Source organism: Styela clava, chromosome 15, assembly GCF_964204865.1.
Source record: "Styela clava chromosome 15, kaStyClav1.hap1.2, whole genome shotgun sequence".
Classification (NCBI taxonomy): Eukaryota; Metazoa; Chordata; class Ascidiacea; order Stolidobranchia; family Styelidae; genus Styela; species Styela clava.
This window is the reverse complement of record NC_135264.1, coordinates 16818507-16835743: the sequence shown is the minus strand read 5'-3', so window position 1 is coordinate 16835743 and position 17237 is coordinate 16818507. Positions and strand designations below refer to the sequence as shown.

The 17237-nt window shown below is 36.6% G+C and overlaps 1 protein-coding gene across 2 annotated transcripts; it reads left to right on the top strand.

The window, feature by feature from the left end:
• The first annotated feature begins 2491 nt into the window (after nt 1-2491).
• Nucleotides 2492-17206, top strand: LOC120333979 (uncharacterized). Of its 2 annotated transcripts, XM_039401409.2 has the most exons (11): nt 2492-3225; nt 4666-4742; nt 4878-5006; nt 7215-7384; nt 8016-8134; nt 9682-9822; nt 10470-10557; nt 10990-11187; nt 12684-12744; nt 13490-13713; nt 15429-17206. In XM_039401409.2, exons 1-11 carry the CDS (start codon nt 3186-3188, stop codon nt 15778-15780), a joined length of 1599 nt encoding a protein of 532 aa, XP_039257343.2. In that variant the 5' UTR covers nt 2492-3185; the 3' UTR covers nt 15781-17206. The 2 variants fall into 2 exon arrangements, with proteins under 2 accessions (XP_039257343.2, XP_039257342.2); XM_039401408.2 differs by lacking the exon at nt 2492-3225 and having other exon boundaries at nt 4109-4742.
• The last annotated feature ends 31 nt before the right edge of the window (nt 17207-17237 follow it).

Genomic DNA, 17237 nt, shown 5'->3' with positions numbered 1-17237 from the left:
CTGCTGAACTGACTGTCTCAAGTCATTCATCGCTTTTCAGCTTTTTTGGATGGCTGAATTGAAGTCTTTCTCAATTCTTGCAGTCTTCAGGTCTTGAATTTTGCTGAAAAATGACTGCCAGCTATTCAACGGCGCTGCGCTTCGCTACTACTGAAGTTATTCTTTTTAAAATACCATCATTCGGTAGAGGACGTTAACAATGTGTGAAATGTGAATGTACATAGTTTATTAGAGTAATTGCATGATTTTGTACGAGATTTAAGTAAAACCTCAAATTCTGCTTTGACGATTTCGTACAATTTTTGAGATATTAGCTGCGTTAATAGTTGTGTCAACCTCACAGTCACATAGATCATTTTTCGCTAAATTCAGTGAAGACTTCACACTTTGCCTCGGAAGTAAATTTGACACCCCACACCACCTTAAAAATTTCTTTGGATAAAGATGGTGTTCCAGTGCAATATCTTTGGCATATTTCAATATTTTGTTTGATCTAAATATAGGTGAATAATATATAACGAGATTACGTTCATGAACATACGTGTCTTACCTAATCAATGACGTCAAAAAACAATTTTACAAATAAATGGCCGATGATAAAATCACTAGATCTTGACGATTTTAAAATTGAACCTGTTTCTGAAATTAGTTTTCATCATATTCAAAATACACTTCATACTAACAATGTAACGAAGAATTGTAAACACAGTATTTCAGGGTAAAGCGAGGCGCGTTAAGTCAATACACATATATATTTATATATTATTTATTATCCATCTTATGCCATCTCACGATCAAGGTAACAATCGAAAAATTGTCAAAATTTATACTAATCTGATGTCTCGAATTTTCATGATATCAATTAAAAAACAAGATTCTGGTATATTTGAATTTTTACCATTGAATTCCGGTCTTTGTTATTTGCAGATGAAAAAAGGAGCCGATTGGGTGTATAGTTCAGTTTTAGTAGTCGAAATTAGTATACCTTGATTCTTGCCTCCTATTGCAATATGGAGAACTGGACGTACACGCGCTCGCATCTATGTCTTTCATATTAATCCCTAGGACTAGTTGTTCGATAAGGCGACTCGTTTGCATATTGCCCAATTACTGATGATGTCGGCAATATGCGCCCTGAGTAACCCAATAGTGCGCACCTTTTTTTCGCATGGAGTCATATCTACGCCGGGTAAGCAGACGTGTAATACCACACGCATTTCTAATCTATTACATGACATTTGATAAGAAAACTGATGGACGACTTAGTCGTATGGCAAAATTTATTATCCGGGAAATTTGGATGGCGAGGAAGCCGTGACCGACCAGCGATACGTGAGGCGGCGAAGAGTCCGTCGATATTCTTCTACATATTATTTATCCCTCACGACAAGAATAACCAGCAGCGATGTCGGTGTTTGACTGGGCCAATGTTATATTTTCAAATTCCTTAAAGTCGGAATTTTATACCTTTAAAAGTCGTCAATATTTTCGTCAGAAAATCACAAATCATTTAGTTTACTATAATTTCTTTAAACGACGCTAGCATACGCCAGATTTTTTGTTATCAAAATTAGATTCTCGAGGTTTGGGATCGGAATCGATTGTAAATTATCCCCGACCCCAGGATCTCTGGTGCGATAGCAAGTATGTATCTTTATTCTTTATACGATGAGCATAGAGCGCCAGCCACCGGGCACGTTTTACAGTATAGTTTAATAGAGTATCGCATGCTACGCGTTTGAACGTATCATTTTTTTGTTCAATGCACTACGAGCCCCCACCTTTTGCCTAATAAAGTAATGACGCAACGTGATCTCGACAATACTGTACCTACCTTGTTTTCGCTGTAGGGGATTCCCCCAATGTGCGTAATTACTCTTCCGCAATCGTCCTGTGTCGTAATAATAATAATAAGTCACTTCGTCTTCTGCGTTCGTCGTCGAGGTTGTCTGTTATGAAAGACGCTGATTTTACGTTTGCAATGAGCCTTATTATTAATAATAATTTATATGGCAGAATTCATTAGTTAGTTAGTTAAAGAGAATTTACTGGCTACATACCTAAATCTACTATTGTATTGTATAATATACAGATCTAATTATTCTATGAAATTGGTGAATCAGTTAGGTTTCAAATTAATATTACTGTACCGCTTCTGAATAGTTTCTGATTAGTTTTGCATAGTGATCCTTAGTATTGAAACTAATAAATTTTTTATGTTTTCATGATTATAATTAATGCTAATGAAGAAATATTGTACTAATGATTAATGTCTGGATATACCAATGGACTATTATATGGAAAAATGGACTATTATGGAACAACTACTCTGCTGATGATGTATTTGTTTTGTCCCTGTATACACTTATTTATTGATATTCCTATATTATTTTATTTATTCTTTAATTATTGATTAATCCACATTGTGGAAACATTAAAAAAATATATATATATATTACTGTATTACTGTACCAGTATTATGATGAAAATGTACTCCTAATTGACTGTATTTACAAAAAAAAATTAGATAGTTCCAGTTGAAATATCTATAGTGTATTTATATAAGTTTATTAGTATAACAGTAGAATCAGAGGTAATAGAACAGAAAATAAGTACTTATTGAAACAGTTACTTTATTTTTCCTGGTTTAGCATGTAGTTATATTTTATGCTTCCATGGCTGTCCATATGCAGTTTTTCATCTTTCATGTGTTACTTTTATGCTGTATATCATAGTGCTGAAATAAGCTTACTTGCTTGACAAACAGTATTTGGGTGATGGAGATAAGATTGGATGGGGACATTTAATGCAAATGTGATGAATATTATTGTTTTAACACAAAAAAACAGCATTTGGTTCATCAGGTAGTGATAAATATCATTGTCAAAAAATGAAATTAATAAATATTAAATTCTTATCCTACAAGTTCTGACTTTGAACCGGAGTGGTAATCATAGAGATGAGAGGCTGCCACAAGATTGAGCTAGCTTATTGACTTTCGATTCTTCAAGAGGGTTAGGTTCATGTACAAACATCTCACATGTTTTTGAGTATTGCCCAAACCTCTGACTTGAAAAATTCTGGAGTTTATTTTTACGGAATTTGTACTTGGAATTCAGTCATTTATATGTAATGAAATAATATGTTCAAGATATAAATTTGGAAATATTGTGCTTTTGGATATAATGGCAGAATCTAAAGAAGAATCTCTTGGTGAAATATATGGTGAGATATAATGAAAAGGCTTGTAAATTAGTGGTGTTTGTAGGCATGCGAATATTGGACGTGGAATTTTATGTCTGATAGATCCGTGCAAGTTAGAATAACCACAAATAATACATAGGCTATAAGTTATGATCTTGTTCAAAGTATAGAATCTTTGAATAAAACATGCGCTACTTCTTTCTGCAATGCCATTCAATTCAAATGCTTGATTTCAATGTTTGAACCTTTACTTAGGATTTTGTTTGCTCTGCCGATTCTGTGATCTGTTTTTTTATTTTTATCAATTATTTTATCGCTTGCTATGCTGATTATGGAATCAGAATGAACTAAAAACAGTACTTAAAATCAATACTAATGAATTTATGTAACAAATCGATGCTACTTTAATGAGAGGTCAACTGCTTGTCACCCCAGTTAGGGTTAGAAATATGTGATACCCGGAAAGAATGGAAAACACATTAGACCTTATGCTCCAGCACTAGCATATGGTATATCTCATGCTATCTTATCACTAGGGCAGGGCATTTCGAATCGAATAGTAAATTATTCGAATTTGTTCGGATGGGAATTTTGAATTGTCATCATGTTGGTTTTTTTATCCACCTGTAGTTCGAGATCAATCCCTCCCTTCTTTTAATTCATGACAAATTTTTGAAATGCAATTGTAGCATATGACTTTTTTCTTCCGAGTGAGTTATTGGTAAAACATGTTTCTTACTGTCAGTCAGTCAACTGAGTGATAAATTATGTGTTTTCACTAATTTATGTGTCTGGAGGACCCATTATGATAAAACAATGCAACTACATATCTTCCAAGTATTCGATATACGATTCGAAAAAAATAGTTGATTAGATTCTGAAATCATAAGATATTCGAAAATGATTTGGTACTTATCACCAAGAAATCATTCTCATGTAGTAGTTATTGTGACGTTGAACTAACCAAATTCCTTAGATAACACTAGTCATTCGCCTTGTATTTCCTGATAATTTCATTTGCTTGTTCGATTCGCTTTTGTTACTTTCATTCTGCATCAAGGATCTGCATTTATTATTTTCTTATATCTATAAGTTTCTGAGCAAATTCAAAACTCTTAGTTGATATTAGCAAGTTTTTTGCTTTGACTTCAATTGGCTTCTGCTTTTTGCATGGTAAACTTTTATGATAATTTATATTCACATCATCCTTTACTTGATTTTTATTAGCTGGTTGTATTTTAATCTGCATGAAGTGTAGAATTGGGATCGCTTGGTCATCAACAATACTTAATTTCCAATATTTTATGCATAACATTTATTGTTATCCTAACAATCACTAAATTTATTTTAGCATGCGACTTAACCTAAATTAATCGTAAAAAGCATGAAAAATTATGATTGTTGAATACCTTCGAATAATTTATTCAATATGTGCTTCGTTAATCGCTGGTTCTATAAAAGTTCAGGTCAAATTCAGCGGGATTCAGAAGGATGAACTGGATTGTACTGGAAAGGTTTTGCAAATCGGTAAATTAAAGGTGAGTTTCCTCTGGATTCTGTGTTCTGAATTGCTCATCCCTAAACATAAATTCTCTTGCATTCTTTTGCCATTTTCTCGCTTCTTGTTCAATGAGAAAAACATGAATGAGTGACATTTAAAAATTACTCTGCAGGTTCCAATATCTAGATTTGGATCATGGGTTTTCCATTTCATCTCGGATCAGAATGAGATTGATGGTTTGTTGGAGACTGGGATTCCTGCTGTTCTCTTCATCTGGGCCTTGTACAAGTCTTATCCAGAGGTAAGCACAATGGTTGGACTTCATACACAGAATAAACTTGAATACCTACAATGGCGGTTGATGCTTTCCATTCCATCTCTTTTTATGATGCGGGGTCCCCAGTTTCAAATCCTGTATGGAATAATTAATTACAAAAGTATTGCTATACGCTACTTCTTTTCCCTGAATACCTACAATGACGGTTGGTGCATTCCATTCTGCACCAGTTTACGATATCTTTCGGGGGGATATTCATTTACGAAAGAATTGCTGGACTCTTCGACGTAGACTCTTGGACTCCTCGGTTCATGTAACCACTAGTCAGTTACGACTTCCTCCACCATCAAGTCCAGGCGCGCAGCTAGAATTTTTAAAAGGGGGAGGTTTCAAAATCGGAAATTACTAATTCCGTCTGTAACTGTCACAGCGATCACGCGCTCGTTAATAGAGCCGCCTTTTCAGCTTCTATCGCGTAAAATATTCAATTCATGACAACTACGAGATTCTAAAATGTCCTTACGTATATATTAATTTTATTGTTCCCCACGCAACTCGCGGTCTCGACTTTCTACGTCAAAATAAAAACATTACTGCCCTGGACATAAAACAATGAGATAAGCTGCCTGATATATTTAATTTTGATACGTATTTTTGCAATCTTGTGACCTCGTTATCGCCGTTAGTAAAATCTCGATATCTGATATAAAATCACGTTTAGTACAATTTTACTTCATACAATGAAAATAGATATAAAGTATACCAATAAATCAAAAATACAAATTCACCGCCTCGAAATTCACGCCGAACAGTCGCCGCGATTACGTCACTTGTTAAAAGAGCCGACTTTTCTAACGAAAAATGATTTTTCTCTTGCGCAAGGTAACCAATCCATGACCGATAAGGGCATATTTAAAATGTCCTGCTTTATTAATTTAATTGTCTTCAATTTAACCTGCGGTTGCGCCGACAAAACAAGAGCCACTCTAAAACACCACGGAATTCCGCATAAAATTGTGTGGTAAACTGCCCTATTATATATTGTGTGGTAAACTGCCCTATTATATATTGTTTTGATCCGTATTTTTTATATTTTGCGAATTCGACAAATTTGAGATGTGCTTGTAACATTGACTCCGTTCAATCGCAATGCTGCTACTCTGATTATTTTTAAAGATAAAAGCTTTCGAAAAATCCGTAAATCTGCTGTAAATTCTCATGGAGTAAAATTTATTTCAGTAGAATAAAAATTGATGGATATACTTCCGATTAATTATCTTATACATCATCACTAACAGGGAAAAAAATCGCGTTTTCAACCTTGTTTAATGATAACACTAAAATTTTCGACGACAATTTTAAAGTAATGGATCCCACCCACAATTAACCGTGTTTCGATTTTAATGGCGGTATGTTCCTAAACAGCGAGGAAATATAATGTGTGCCGTGGGCACACGAAATTTTGCGATTTTCAAAAGCGTTTTTAGACTAGAAAAGCGTTTTTAGACTGTCGCGGGACTCAACAAATCTTATAGCCTATTGTTTACGGTTTTGTTTTCAGTATTTTATATTGTCGATTTTCAGTCAAATTTAGATCGCGGGTTTACTCCTTCATTTGTCTTTAGAACCTCGCCGCCGATGAACGTATAATAACTCTCACCGAATTCACAATTCCTTGCAAAGTACAAAAATAATCATCATGTTTATCGTGGCACAAATTTGTGATTTAGAGAGAATAAATACCGACGTAAAGGCGTTTACGGCCTAAATAACACACTGATGAAAACAATCGGCGATTTTAGCAGAAGGCAATTGCACGCTTTTTCAGTTTTCACAATTCCATGTGAGTACAAAAATAAAATAATTATAATTGTTCCCGTGGCACAAATTTGTGATTTAGAGAGAATAAATACCAACGAGAAGGCGTTTACGGCCTAAATAACACGCCGCCTTGATGAAAACATACGGCGATTTTAGCAGAAAGCAATTGCACGCGTTATCGGCGACTTTTTCTGTTTTCAAAAAAATTCAAAAGGGGGGGTTTCGACCCCGAACCCCCCCCCCCCTGGCTGCGCCACTGATCAAGTCCATGCATCTGAAACAAATACCTGCTTAACTATTCCCATATCTAACATAAACTAGTAACTGGATGAGAGGGAGTTGGGAAAGCGACTCTTTCCCCCAGGGATAAACGTGTGAACTTCATCTTCGACTGAAACATCCAATTTTCAGATCACAGCCTGGGTTTTGGATCCTAAAGATTGTTCCTTTGTATTTGATGTTGAAAGGAAAGATAAACGAAGAATTTTGGATGAAATTATTGGAAAAATGAAGGAAAATATTCAGAAATTCCTCCCAGAAATTCAGGGAAAGAACTTGAAAATTACTCTGATCAGACTATTGTGAGTTTTGTTTTATAAATGTTAAATAAACAGACGCCTAGTGGAGCATGTACAGCTGTTGAGATAGTAATTGACTGATTTATTTAGCTCCTCAACCGTAATGCATATATCGAATTCTTTTGCCTTTTTTTTGTTGGCTTTGTTAAACATTGAGAGCTGACTCTGATGAGCGTATCGCTCCCCCCAGTCTATACCGAATTAACTTGTGTATTTTGTATAAATTTTATTGTCCTATTGCTTGTTTTCTTGTTGACGAAATAATTAATCTCTCCCTCTCTGTTAGTATTAAGAAACCAGGCGCATAAAATGGCTGAAACCCAATAAAAGTAATGATGGTCATCCCAGCCATTTAAAATTTTATACTTTAATCATTTTATTTGTACTACCACTTATGGTGCATAGGCATGTAGATAGTTGATTCCATTTCTTATACAATCAGTACAAGTAAGACTCTTATCACAGGTGTCGCTGCTCGATAACCAACTTTGGTTTTTCGCGTTCACCATGAAATGTCATTTTCAACTTTTTTTAAGTTTATGTTCACTGTGAGTGCATTTTCATTTTGGTAAAAAATAAACTACTGACTGAGTTCACTCTATCCTGTGACTGAACTGGCTGTTTTATCCACCAGAACACAGAAACCAGCCCTACTTTCATCACCTGCTATCTCAACTTCTTCTTCCAGCATGAAATCAAAATCTAATAAAAAGAAGAAAAAATCGGACAGAGCTAATGGAAATCTGGCAACAGGTAAAATTCTCAGCCATTGGGTGTTATTGGTGAGACTGTGATAAATTTTTCGATAAATATCCAGGGGAAAAAAAATGCCGACAAGACGGTCTAACCACTTCGTGAACCCCCAACAGTTGGGTTGCTATAAACTTGGGGGGACTTAGGATAGAATTTACATATTTATCCCGGAGAAGAGAAAAGCCAGTAAGAGGGCGAACCGTGGCCTCTTGCCCGCTTATCAGTCAAGGCTGGGTATGGGATTAGTTGGCCAGTTATTTGTTTTCGGAAGCATGGACTTGATGGTGGAGGAAGCCGTACGGCGGCGAGGAGTCCATCAATCCTCTCGCGCATAAACTTGGTTGTGGTAAAAGATGCTGTTACTAACCTGTAGTTGCTATATGAACCACTCTGTGGCGGTTGGGAGTCCAGCAATCATCTGCCCATGGTATTTGTATCATCATACTCCAAGAAAAACTTTGGCATTTGCTAGCTTTCTGTTTCTTGAAAATATCAGCTACAAGTGCAGAGGTTGAGGTCACACCCTTGCTTTGGGAAGCCCTGGCCTAGGGCATCCAGCTGATCCAAACAAAATCGTTAAGTAATTAATTAGTGATGTATGATAAGCTAGTTTCTAACATTAAACGTAAGGAGCCAACATGAGGCCATATCATAGCTGAAGACATTTTTTTTCAAATGGCTTATAGTTTAGGGCAGCGGTTCCCAAACTATGGGTCGCAAAAGGAATCTTAGTGTGTCGTGAAAAGATGTAGGAAGCTTTGGTTAATTATACTGGTTATTAGGATCGGTAGCGACTCGAATACCTAAATCTTCAAAAAAAAACAAAATAAATTAAATTGAATCTGAATTCTAATCTGTGAAAGTTTCCTTTTTACGATCTTCTCAAAGGAACAAAAATTTGCTACACAAAGAATGACCATGTGTCATTTTTACGCATAGCAGTTTTGTACACTGTATAGCACTTCTTACCGTGTTTCCCCAAAATTTAGACAGGATTTAGATTTATTTTCTTTTGAAGAATAATATTATGGTTTTTTTGGAAGAGGTCTTTTGTGTTCCTTTTTTCAAAAATAAAATTACATTGTAGAAAATCACAAGATTTTTTACTAAACATTATATAAAAACCGACATCCATTGTTTTTATTTATACAAAAATCAAGTGACAAATATCATCATTGTGATATCACACAATCTTGAATAGTGGTGTGAACCGTGTGATCTTCACCTTACCTCAGGCCAATGAACCTTTCCTCTCCCACACATTTCAAATTGATTTTAAGGGTAGGGTTTAATTAAAATCATTTTGAAAATTCAAATCGTTATCTTATTATTTATCAGGCCAGGTCTTCATTTCGAGGAAGCACGGTAGTTGAATTTAAGTGGGTTGCCATAAGCTGTGGTAATAAATAGTGGGTCCCAACTCTGAAAAGTTTGAAAACCACTGGTTTAGGATTTAACGTTCCAGAAGTTCTCTCTCCCCCCCAAACTTCAAAACTTTGAAACTTAGGGGAGTAGTTAAAGGTTTATGTTTTTTTATACCTTTCTAGGTCCCTGCTCTAAAAGCACTGAAACATGGAGGCTGATAAAACTGCGGAATGAAATCCAAACTTCAGCAGACAACAACGCAAAGCTGTGGAAGCTTCTTGAGTTCTGTGTTTCTGCTTATGAGATGAAGGAATTTGATCAAGGTTTGTTATGTATAACTGTTATATACTTTTGTGTTGAATTTGCTTGGAAATTGATGGTAGAAATTCTTTCTCATTGTTTACTCGATCTGTTTGTGCTGTACCACATGGATCCTTAAACGAGATAGTATTCTAAAGATAATTAAGAATAGCATATAATCTTCACAAAATAGCAAGTACCATAATTGGAAAGAATTGCGATTTCATTGCAGCATTTGCAGTGAGACCCAAATTCTTACGCTTTTTCCAACACTATTTTGTTCTATTCTTGAACAATTTACTGAAAACTGACTTTTCATGGCCTGCTATCAATAATCCTTACACCAAATGAACCAACCAATATGAAAATGCGCTCTTGTATACCTTGGATAACTTCCACAGCGGAGTGAGTCTCTTGAGAGATCTTCAAGATATTCTTAGGTATCATTCAGTTTTCAGAGCAGAAGTCCTGAGTAAGCGTAATATTACGTAATTATACAAAAAAAAATTTGGTCTTCCTTAAAGTTCTGGGCTGGCTATGTTCATAGTCAGAGGTCATCAGACACTCGTGTGGAGTTTGAATCAGAAATAGAGTGGCAACCTTGATAAATGGTGAATTATTGACTTCGTCAACTCTCTTAACTGCAAAGTTTGTGTTTTTTCTCATTCAGCTGAAGAATTTCTGACAGAATTGAATCAATTGTTGCCAAATGTACAGATTCCGTCAGAAGATGTACCAACTTTACTACAGGAAATTAAGTGAGTGTTTTTAGATGCATCTAAATTCAACGGAGTGTGTCTGAATAGTCCTATCCTGTTTTGATAAGATTGTTGATATGTAGGTCTGAGGAATAAAAGCAAAATGTCAACTCTTCTTCCTCATCTCTGCCTGATTTTTCTTTGAAATACTAACAAATCACTCATGTTTGCTAAGCTGGCAAATTTGTAGCAAGTAGGTCGATCTTTATTGTTATGTAACAATAAAGGCGGATACTATGTAACAGAAAGTAAGATCTAAGATATTTTCCCATCTATATTTTTGAAATCAATGAAGCGTGACTGTGCAGAATTATCTTATATTTATTCGTGTCCCATAATTTGTTCGCTTTTCATTATTAAACTTGGCGCTTGAATTAACTGATGAAAACACACTCAAAGTAAAGGTATTTTAAATCTAAAGTATTCACACAGGAAACTTCAGCAACAACTCTTTGACGACTCAAATTTTACTCGTTCCGTTGAATTGATCATTGCATCAGCAGAATTTGTGAAGGAGATCAAAAATGAGGATGAACGATTAGAAAATATAAATTTTGATTTGAGAAAAGTTTGTGATGGTGTTGCAAGGACTTACGGAGTGAAATCAAGCTGTTTTGAGGTCTCAGTAGGGTGAGTGATTTTTCAGGAAGTGTTCACATCCCGTGCAAGACTCTGAACAAGCAGCTTTCTTCTCGCCGACTCCAAGATTTTTCCTTATTTTATTCTGTGTGTAAAAGAAATCTAATAAGACGGCCTAATCTTATGGCGAACCACGGCCTCTTATCCGGTTACCAGTCCATGTCGAGTATGGGATTATTTGACCAGTTAATTGCTTTAGATGTAGTGGATTATTATTAGCATTGTGCATTTCTTTATGTACCGTATATAATTATTAGTATTCATAAATTTCCTTTCACATAGTGGGTAATTTATTGTTTAATAATTAACTAATATCCTAACGAGAATATCGGTCAGAGATTGAAGACTTATCGATCGAAAGTTAGGGGATCCCCCAAAACAGCGCTTTAACTCCATAGTGACACCGTGTGTCCCATCACTAATTAATTAATAACTCGCTAATTATACGACATAATTCATCGAAAATCAATAGGCTACTGATCCGAGCTATGATAAATGCAAAATTTGGAGCGGATTCGACCTCGCTTTCGTGAGATATCGCGTGCATCTAACAGACAAACATACAGACAAATACCTATCAACATACTTACCGATCTTAAGATCGATAAGTAATTAGCAAATAGTGATTTTTACTCATCTAAGATGCATGTACTTGATGGTGTACCCCAGGGCGGTCCAAACCCAGGCCCACCGCTTCATTATCTGTGGCCCGCGTCAAATTCGGAGAGTAATCAATAAATAACATTCCGTGTTGTTTCGTAATAAAATTATTCAGGAAAATCTTTTGACATATTGTTACATCACTAATGTCACTGGATTGACTAGTGTTATGGCTGGCTGAGGCAACTAGCGAAGTTGAATGATGTGCTTGGCAACCTAAATTATTATCTGGCTTTCTATCTTTGGTCAGGAATATATGCTAATAATATAGGCATCATAGAGAACTAAAAATCGAATGCGGATTCTATTAGCCTAGAATGGTCATGTCTGATAACTATGGTTTTGCACAATAAAAGTGTTGTTTTTCATTGCACTATTTACCTATTCTTGGCACTATTGTAACCCGCGAACAATGCAAAAACAATTTTGTGGCCCGCGGAGCTGACAGCCTTGGACCCCCCTGGTGTACCCTATAGCAGGGCTACTCAACTGGCGGACCGCGGGCCTGAATCTGGCCCTTTCGACTATTTAATTTGGACCGCGTCTGCTTGTTTGTTTTGGCAGCAAAAGCCCCGTTAGGTACTTTCAGATGATTTTGATACAATTTATATACACAGCTATACAGTTTGTCGTACTGGTGCTAATATGCGACATTTGTGTTTATATTTGCGAGCCATTATTTAACGTTTCGTTTATTTAATGGAAAAATATTCTGTAATGTCCGGACCCCATTCACTTCAATTCTCCCCCACAAAGTTGAATCCTACTAACCCGCGCAGGATAATAAAAGCGTCGAGCTTGAATAAATCTATTTTTTTGATTAACAGTGTCAACGATGAAGTTGGAAGATCGAGGCCAGATAGAGGATCACAGACACTCTATGCCCAGGTAGTTATCATTGTCAATCTAATCTAATTTCTCTCATTTTGGCGCTATCAGAAGGCAGACCAATATGCTCCCTAGCTCACTTTAGGGCGCACCAGAAGTATGTGTACCAATATGGAGGTAACTAGCTAACTTTAGTTTGCCTTCTTTACATCAAGTTGTGTAAAGGGTCCGAAACCTATGGGCATGAATATATTCACTTGGCTAACATAGACAGTCCCCGAGCTCATAATAGAACTTAATAAGGAAAATCGGGATAAAATTATGACCTAACCCTAACCTGGTACACATACTACAGGAGTATCCATTATTTTAAAGGGTGGTAGTTATTGTGCTATTAGCGATGAAACTATTTGTAACTTATGAATATATGTTATGTAATTGATTGATCAGCTTCACTGGTATATTCACTAATTTATGAATATTCAAATACAATTATATTCAAGTTAGGAATTTAAAGTGTGGTGTCGCACCTCAAGATTCGTGGATGAGGGATGTTTGAAATTTTAGGGGGTGGAGAGGTGTGGGTGAAATCACGGAGGCAGACTTTAGCCATATGGCCAGGCCTTCATATATACAGCACTCAGTAAGTCATCAATGAATTTTAATTTATGGCTGTAAAATACACCAATTACATACATGCCTGCCACATACTAGCGGATAATTATTGCTGCATTCTCACATAGATAAAGCTGGCTGTGATTGTGTTTCTACCTACGACGTAACACCCAAACCTGTGTTTTTATAGGCAACGAAAGTTCAACAATCTGGAAAACGTGCATTCAAGCGTTACGAGTTCGGTGATGCATTGCGATGCTATGAGTCGGCGATAAAACTTGAGCCAAAGAAAATGCTGTATCATCTTGACATAGCTGAGGTTTTCTTCGCACAAGGAGAGTTAGAAAAATGCAAAGCAGAGTGCAATGAAGCGTTACGACTGGCAGAGGAAGGAGAGGAAAGACTCAAATCAAGGTAAGCTTGCGAGATCTTAATAAAAGTCAATTTCGACTTTTTTTGAAAGAGCTTTGTTTCCCATCTTCATGTCAAACCAACCAGGACTTGTCTGAATCTTTGGGAAGTAAGAAATTTCATCACTGTATAGATCAGGGTTTCCCAAACCAGGTGTCGCGACCCCAAATTGGGTCGGAGTGATAAGTAGGTAGGGTCGCAAACAGGTCATGACTCATGGGGTCGGTGGTGTCGCTGAGGTATGGTAGAGGATGGATGTACAAATCATCTAAGATTTGACAAACTATGTTAAATTTAGCAGTTTGTACCATGGCTTACTGTAAAACAGGCCCATAGGCATCGCTCTATGCTTAAGCTATAGAAAATGTAGGTGCTTATTGTGACATCACTGTTTGATTGTACATTATGGAATGGCACGGTCAGACGTCGTTGATTTGCAGAGTAGAATTGTTTGTACTCTGCAGTAAAGATATTTTGTTATCAGTTAATGGTGTTCATTAAAAATGATTATCGGTACCACATACCAAACATTAACTTGTAAAATTCTTTGGTATGTGGTTAGATATCATATATCCCCAGATACAGGAAATTGATTAAAATTAAACAGTGACCATTCCCAATAAAAGAATTTTTAAACAGTTTTTGTTTTGTTTTGTAATTTCTTTATTTTTCAATTAAATATATATCGATCTGTGTAATGCATGAGAAATGTAGTATATAAGGTTTTATTGAACTTAAATCTAAAGCACACTTAGAATGAATCTAAATTCAAATATAACACAAGTAAATGTTATTAAACAAGAAAATTCACAGAGAATTGTTAAATGAATAAAGTTGAAAGAATTTTTGGTGCTCCCGAAGTATGCGAACCAAGATGGCGGACATCGGAACGTAACAGGTTAGGGTTAGGCGATAATTTTTTTCAAATTTTCCTTATTTTAGTCCTATTATCAGTTCGAAGACTAGCCAAGAGCCTCCCGTAGTATTTATACCTAAAATTATGGCCTAACCCTAACCTAGTACACATATTACATTCCGATGTCCGCCATCTTGGTTCGCATACTTCGGGAGCCCCGAATTTACACTACATCTACAGCACAGCAATGATTGATGTCTGATTCAAAACGCTCTAGCAATCATCGCTGGTCTGTAGCTGTATGAACAAATAGATGCATTGAGTTACGTTTACAAGTTATTACAATCTGGAGTCGCACTGGATACTTGAAAGTTGTCTTTGGGTTCGTCCTGAGAAAAGCTTGGGAACCCCTGGTATAGATATTGACTGCTGGTCTGTTTCCCTATAGGGGAAGTTTCAGGGGTGGTTCAGGGTATACTTGCAAACCGTAAATAGCATGAGTGATGTTAATGTGGACTACGGTACTTGGAAATGTCAAAACTTCAGGAGTACTATCTTTGAACGAGAGTATATATATACCTTACATAGGAAAACTACAGCCCGTTATGTAATTCAATCTGGCCCGCTTGATGCTGCCACAGCCATATTTTGATGTTTAGCTTTGATGACTTGTTGGCTATGAAATCTATAACCGACTGCAGGTTTCATAAACACCCTACAATGCGTAGGAATCCAGTAATCCTCTCGCACTTAATTATCCTCCATGGGATTCGAACCTATGAAGGGGAGGTGCAGTGGCAAGCGTGTGATCCTAACTCCAATCAATATTTTGTCCTAAACAAACATAATTCTATATTTTCAGAGCATTTGCACAGCTGGGAGAAGTCGAATTACGAATGTGCCGACCAGTAGAAGCATTATGGTGTTTTGGAGAATCTCAGAAACTGAAGCACAACCAAGATATTACCAACAAGATATCCAAACTCCGAGCTGAGTTCGACCGAGGTTGCAACAACATGATGCGAAATCGTAATGAAGTAAATGGCAATTCACAGCTACAAACTGTTCCCAACCTATTTGCTCCTTTCTTTCAGCCTCATTTACCTCTGCCCCTGCTAGGGTTAGATAATGGGTTTGGGGGCTTGATGTATGACGATGATGATGATTATGATGATGATGATGATACTAGTGATGATGGCTATTTAGATGAGTAAATTATTTGTTCCCTCGTCCCCCCTATTTGGGCAACTATGCAGAACTATCCCATTTAGGGGGGTGGATGATGATGATGTCTATTTAGATGAGTAAATTATTTGTTCCCCCGTCCCCCCTTTTTGGGCCACTTTGCGGAGTTATCCTATTTAGAGGGTGGATGATGGCTATTTAGAAGAGTAAATCATTTAACTAGTCCCCCCCCCCCCTTTTTTTCGGGCCTGCCTCTATGCAGAATTATCCTATTTAGAGGGTGGATGATGATGACGATGGCTATTTGGATGAGTAAATTATTTGTTCCCTCGTCCCCCCTTTTCGAATCACTATGCAGAATTATCCCATTTAGGGGGTTGGATGATAATGATGGCTATTTAGATGAGTAAATTATTTGTCCCCTCGTCCCCCATTTTTGAGCCACTGTGCAGAATTATCCCATTTATTGGGGGGTGGATGATGATGATGGCTATTTAGATGAGTAAATCATTCAACTAGTTCCCCCCTTTTTTTTCGGGCCTGCCTCTATGCAGAATTATCCTATTTAGAGGGTGGATGATGGCTATTTAGATGAGTAAATCATTTAACTAGTTCCTCCTCTTTTTTTCGGGCCTGCCTCTATGCAGAATTATACTATTTCTAGACCTATCTGTTTTTCATATACATGCACAATACCTGTACCAACTTTATAATCAATAATCAATTATAAATCAATCCTTGTTCTATGAAGGTGTTACCATTCATGGCTATTTATAAAAGTAAAACTAATTTTTCCGCGTATTACCCACTCACAAGGCTGTTGGTTATAAATCCAGTTTAAAGTGAACCTATGGATCGATTTGTTCTTGCATCCTCCCCAACCAATGGATCAATTACTACGTTAAAGCTTGTTGTTGTCGCTAGATGGCCATTACTTTTATTTATTTCAAAAATATCTGTGATCTCCATGTAATTCGTTTTTCACTTCAAAGTTTTGTGTGATGACGTCATCCTAAGTTACCTGCCGCGGTTCCATCACATGGTCTGACTGCTGGTACTGTGAAAGATATCCATACAACTTCGTTTTGGCCTTCTTGATCACCAATCTCTTGTTTATATATTATATGACAACATTTATCGGACCTCCAGAAGTATGCCCACCAAGATGGCACACAACCTGAATATAGTATGTGTGTACAGGTTAGGATTCAGGTTGTGCGACATCTTGCACATACTTCCGGAGCACCCATTTATCATTAGTTTCTGATGAAGACAGACTCGGGGCCCAGGAGAGTCTTCTATTATGCTACCATTGATTGAACTAATAATTTATCTTCAGATCATGTTCCCTATGCAATATTATCCTGCTCCTTAGACCTGCCTATACTGAGGATGAATTTTGTATGATTACATTAATACAGGGTGCCCCAAGTTAAATAAAACCCTTCACTTAGATTTGGGTGGGTTTCACTTATTTTTGGACACC

Bases quoted from the DNA above. Each gene is read 5' to 3' on its own strand.
- LOC120333979 (XM_039401408.2), top strand. From the start codon at position 4,599: ATGATTGTTGAATACCTTCGAATAATTTATTCAATATGTGCTTCGTTA. The intron at 5,007-7,214 runs GTAAGCACAATG...TCCAATTTTCAG, and splicing joins TGTACAAGTCTTATCCAGAG to ATCACAGCCTGGGTTTTGGA. The intron at 7,385-8,015 runs GTGAGTTTTGTT...TTTATCCACCAG, and splicing joins ATTACTCTGATCAGACTATT to AACACAGAAACCAGCCCTAC.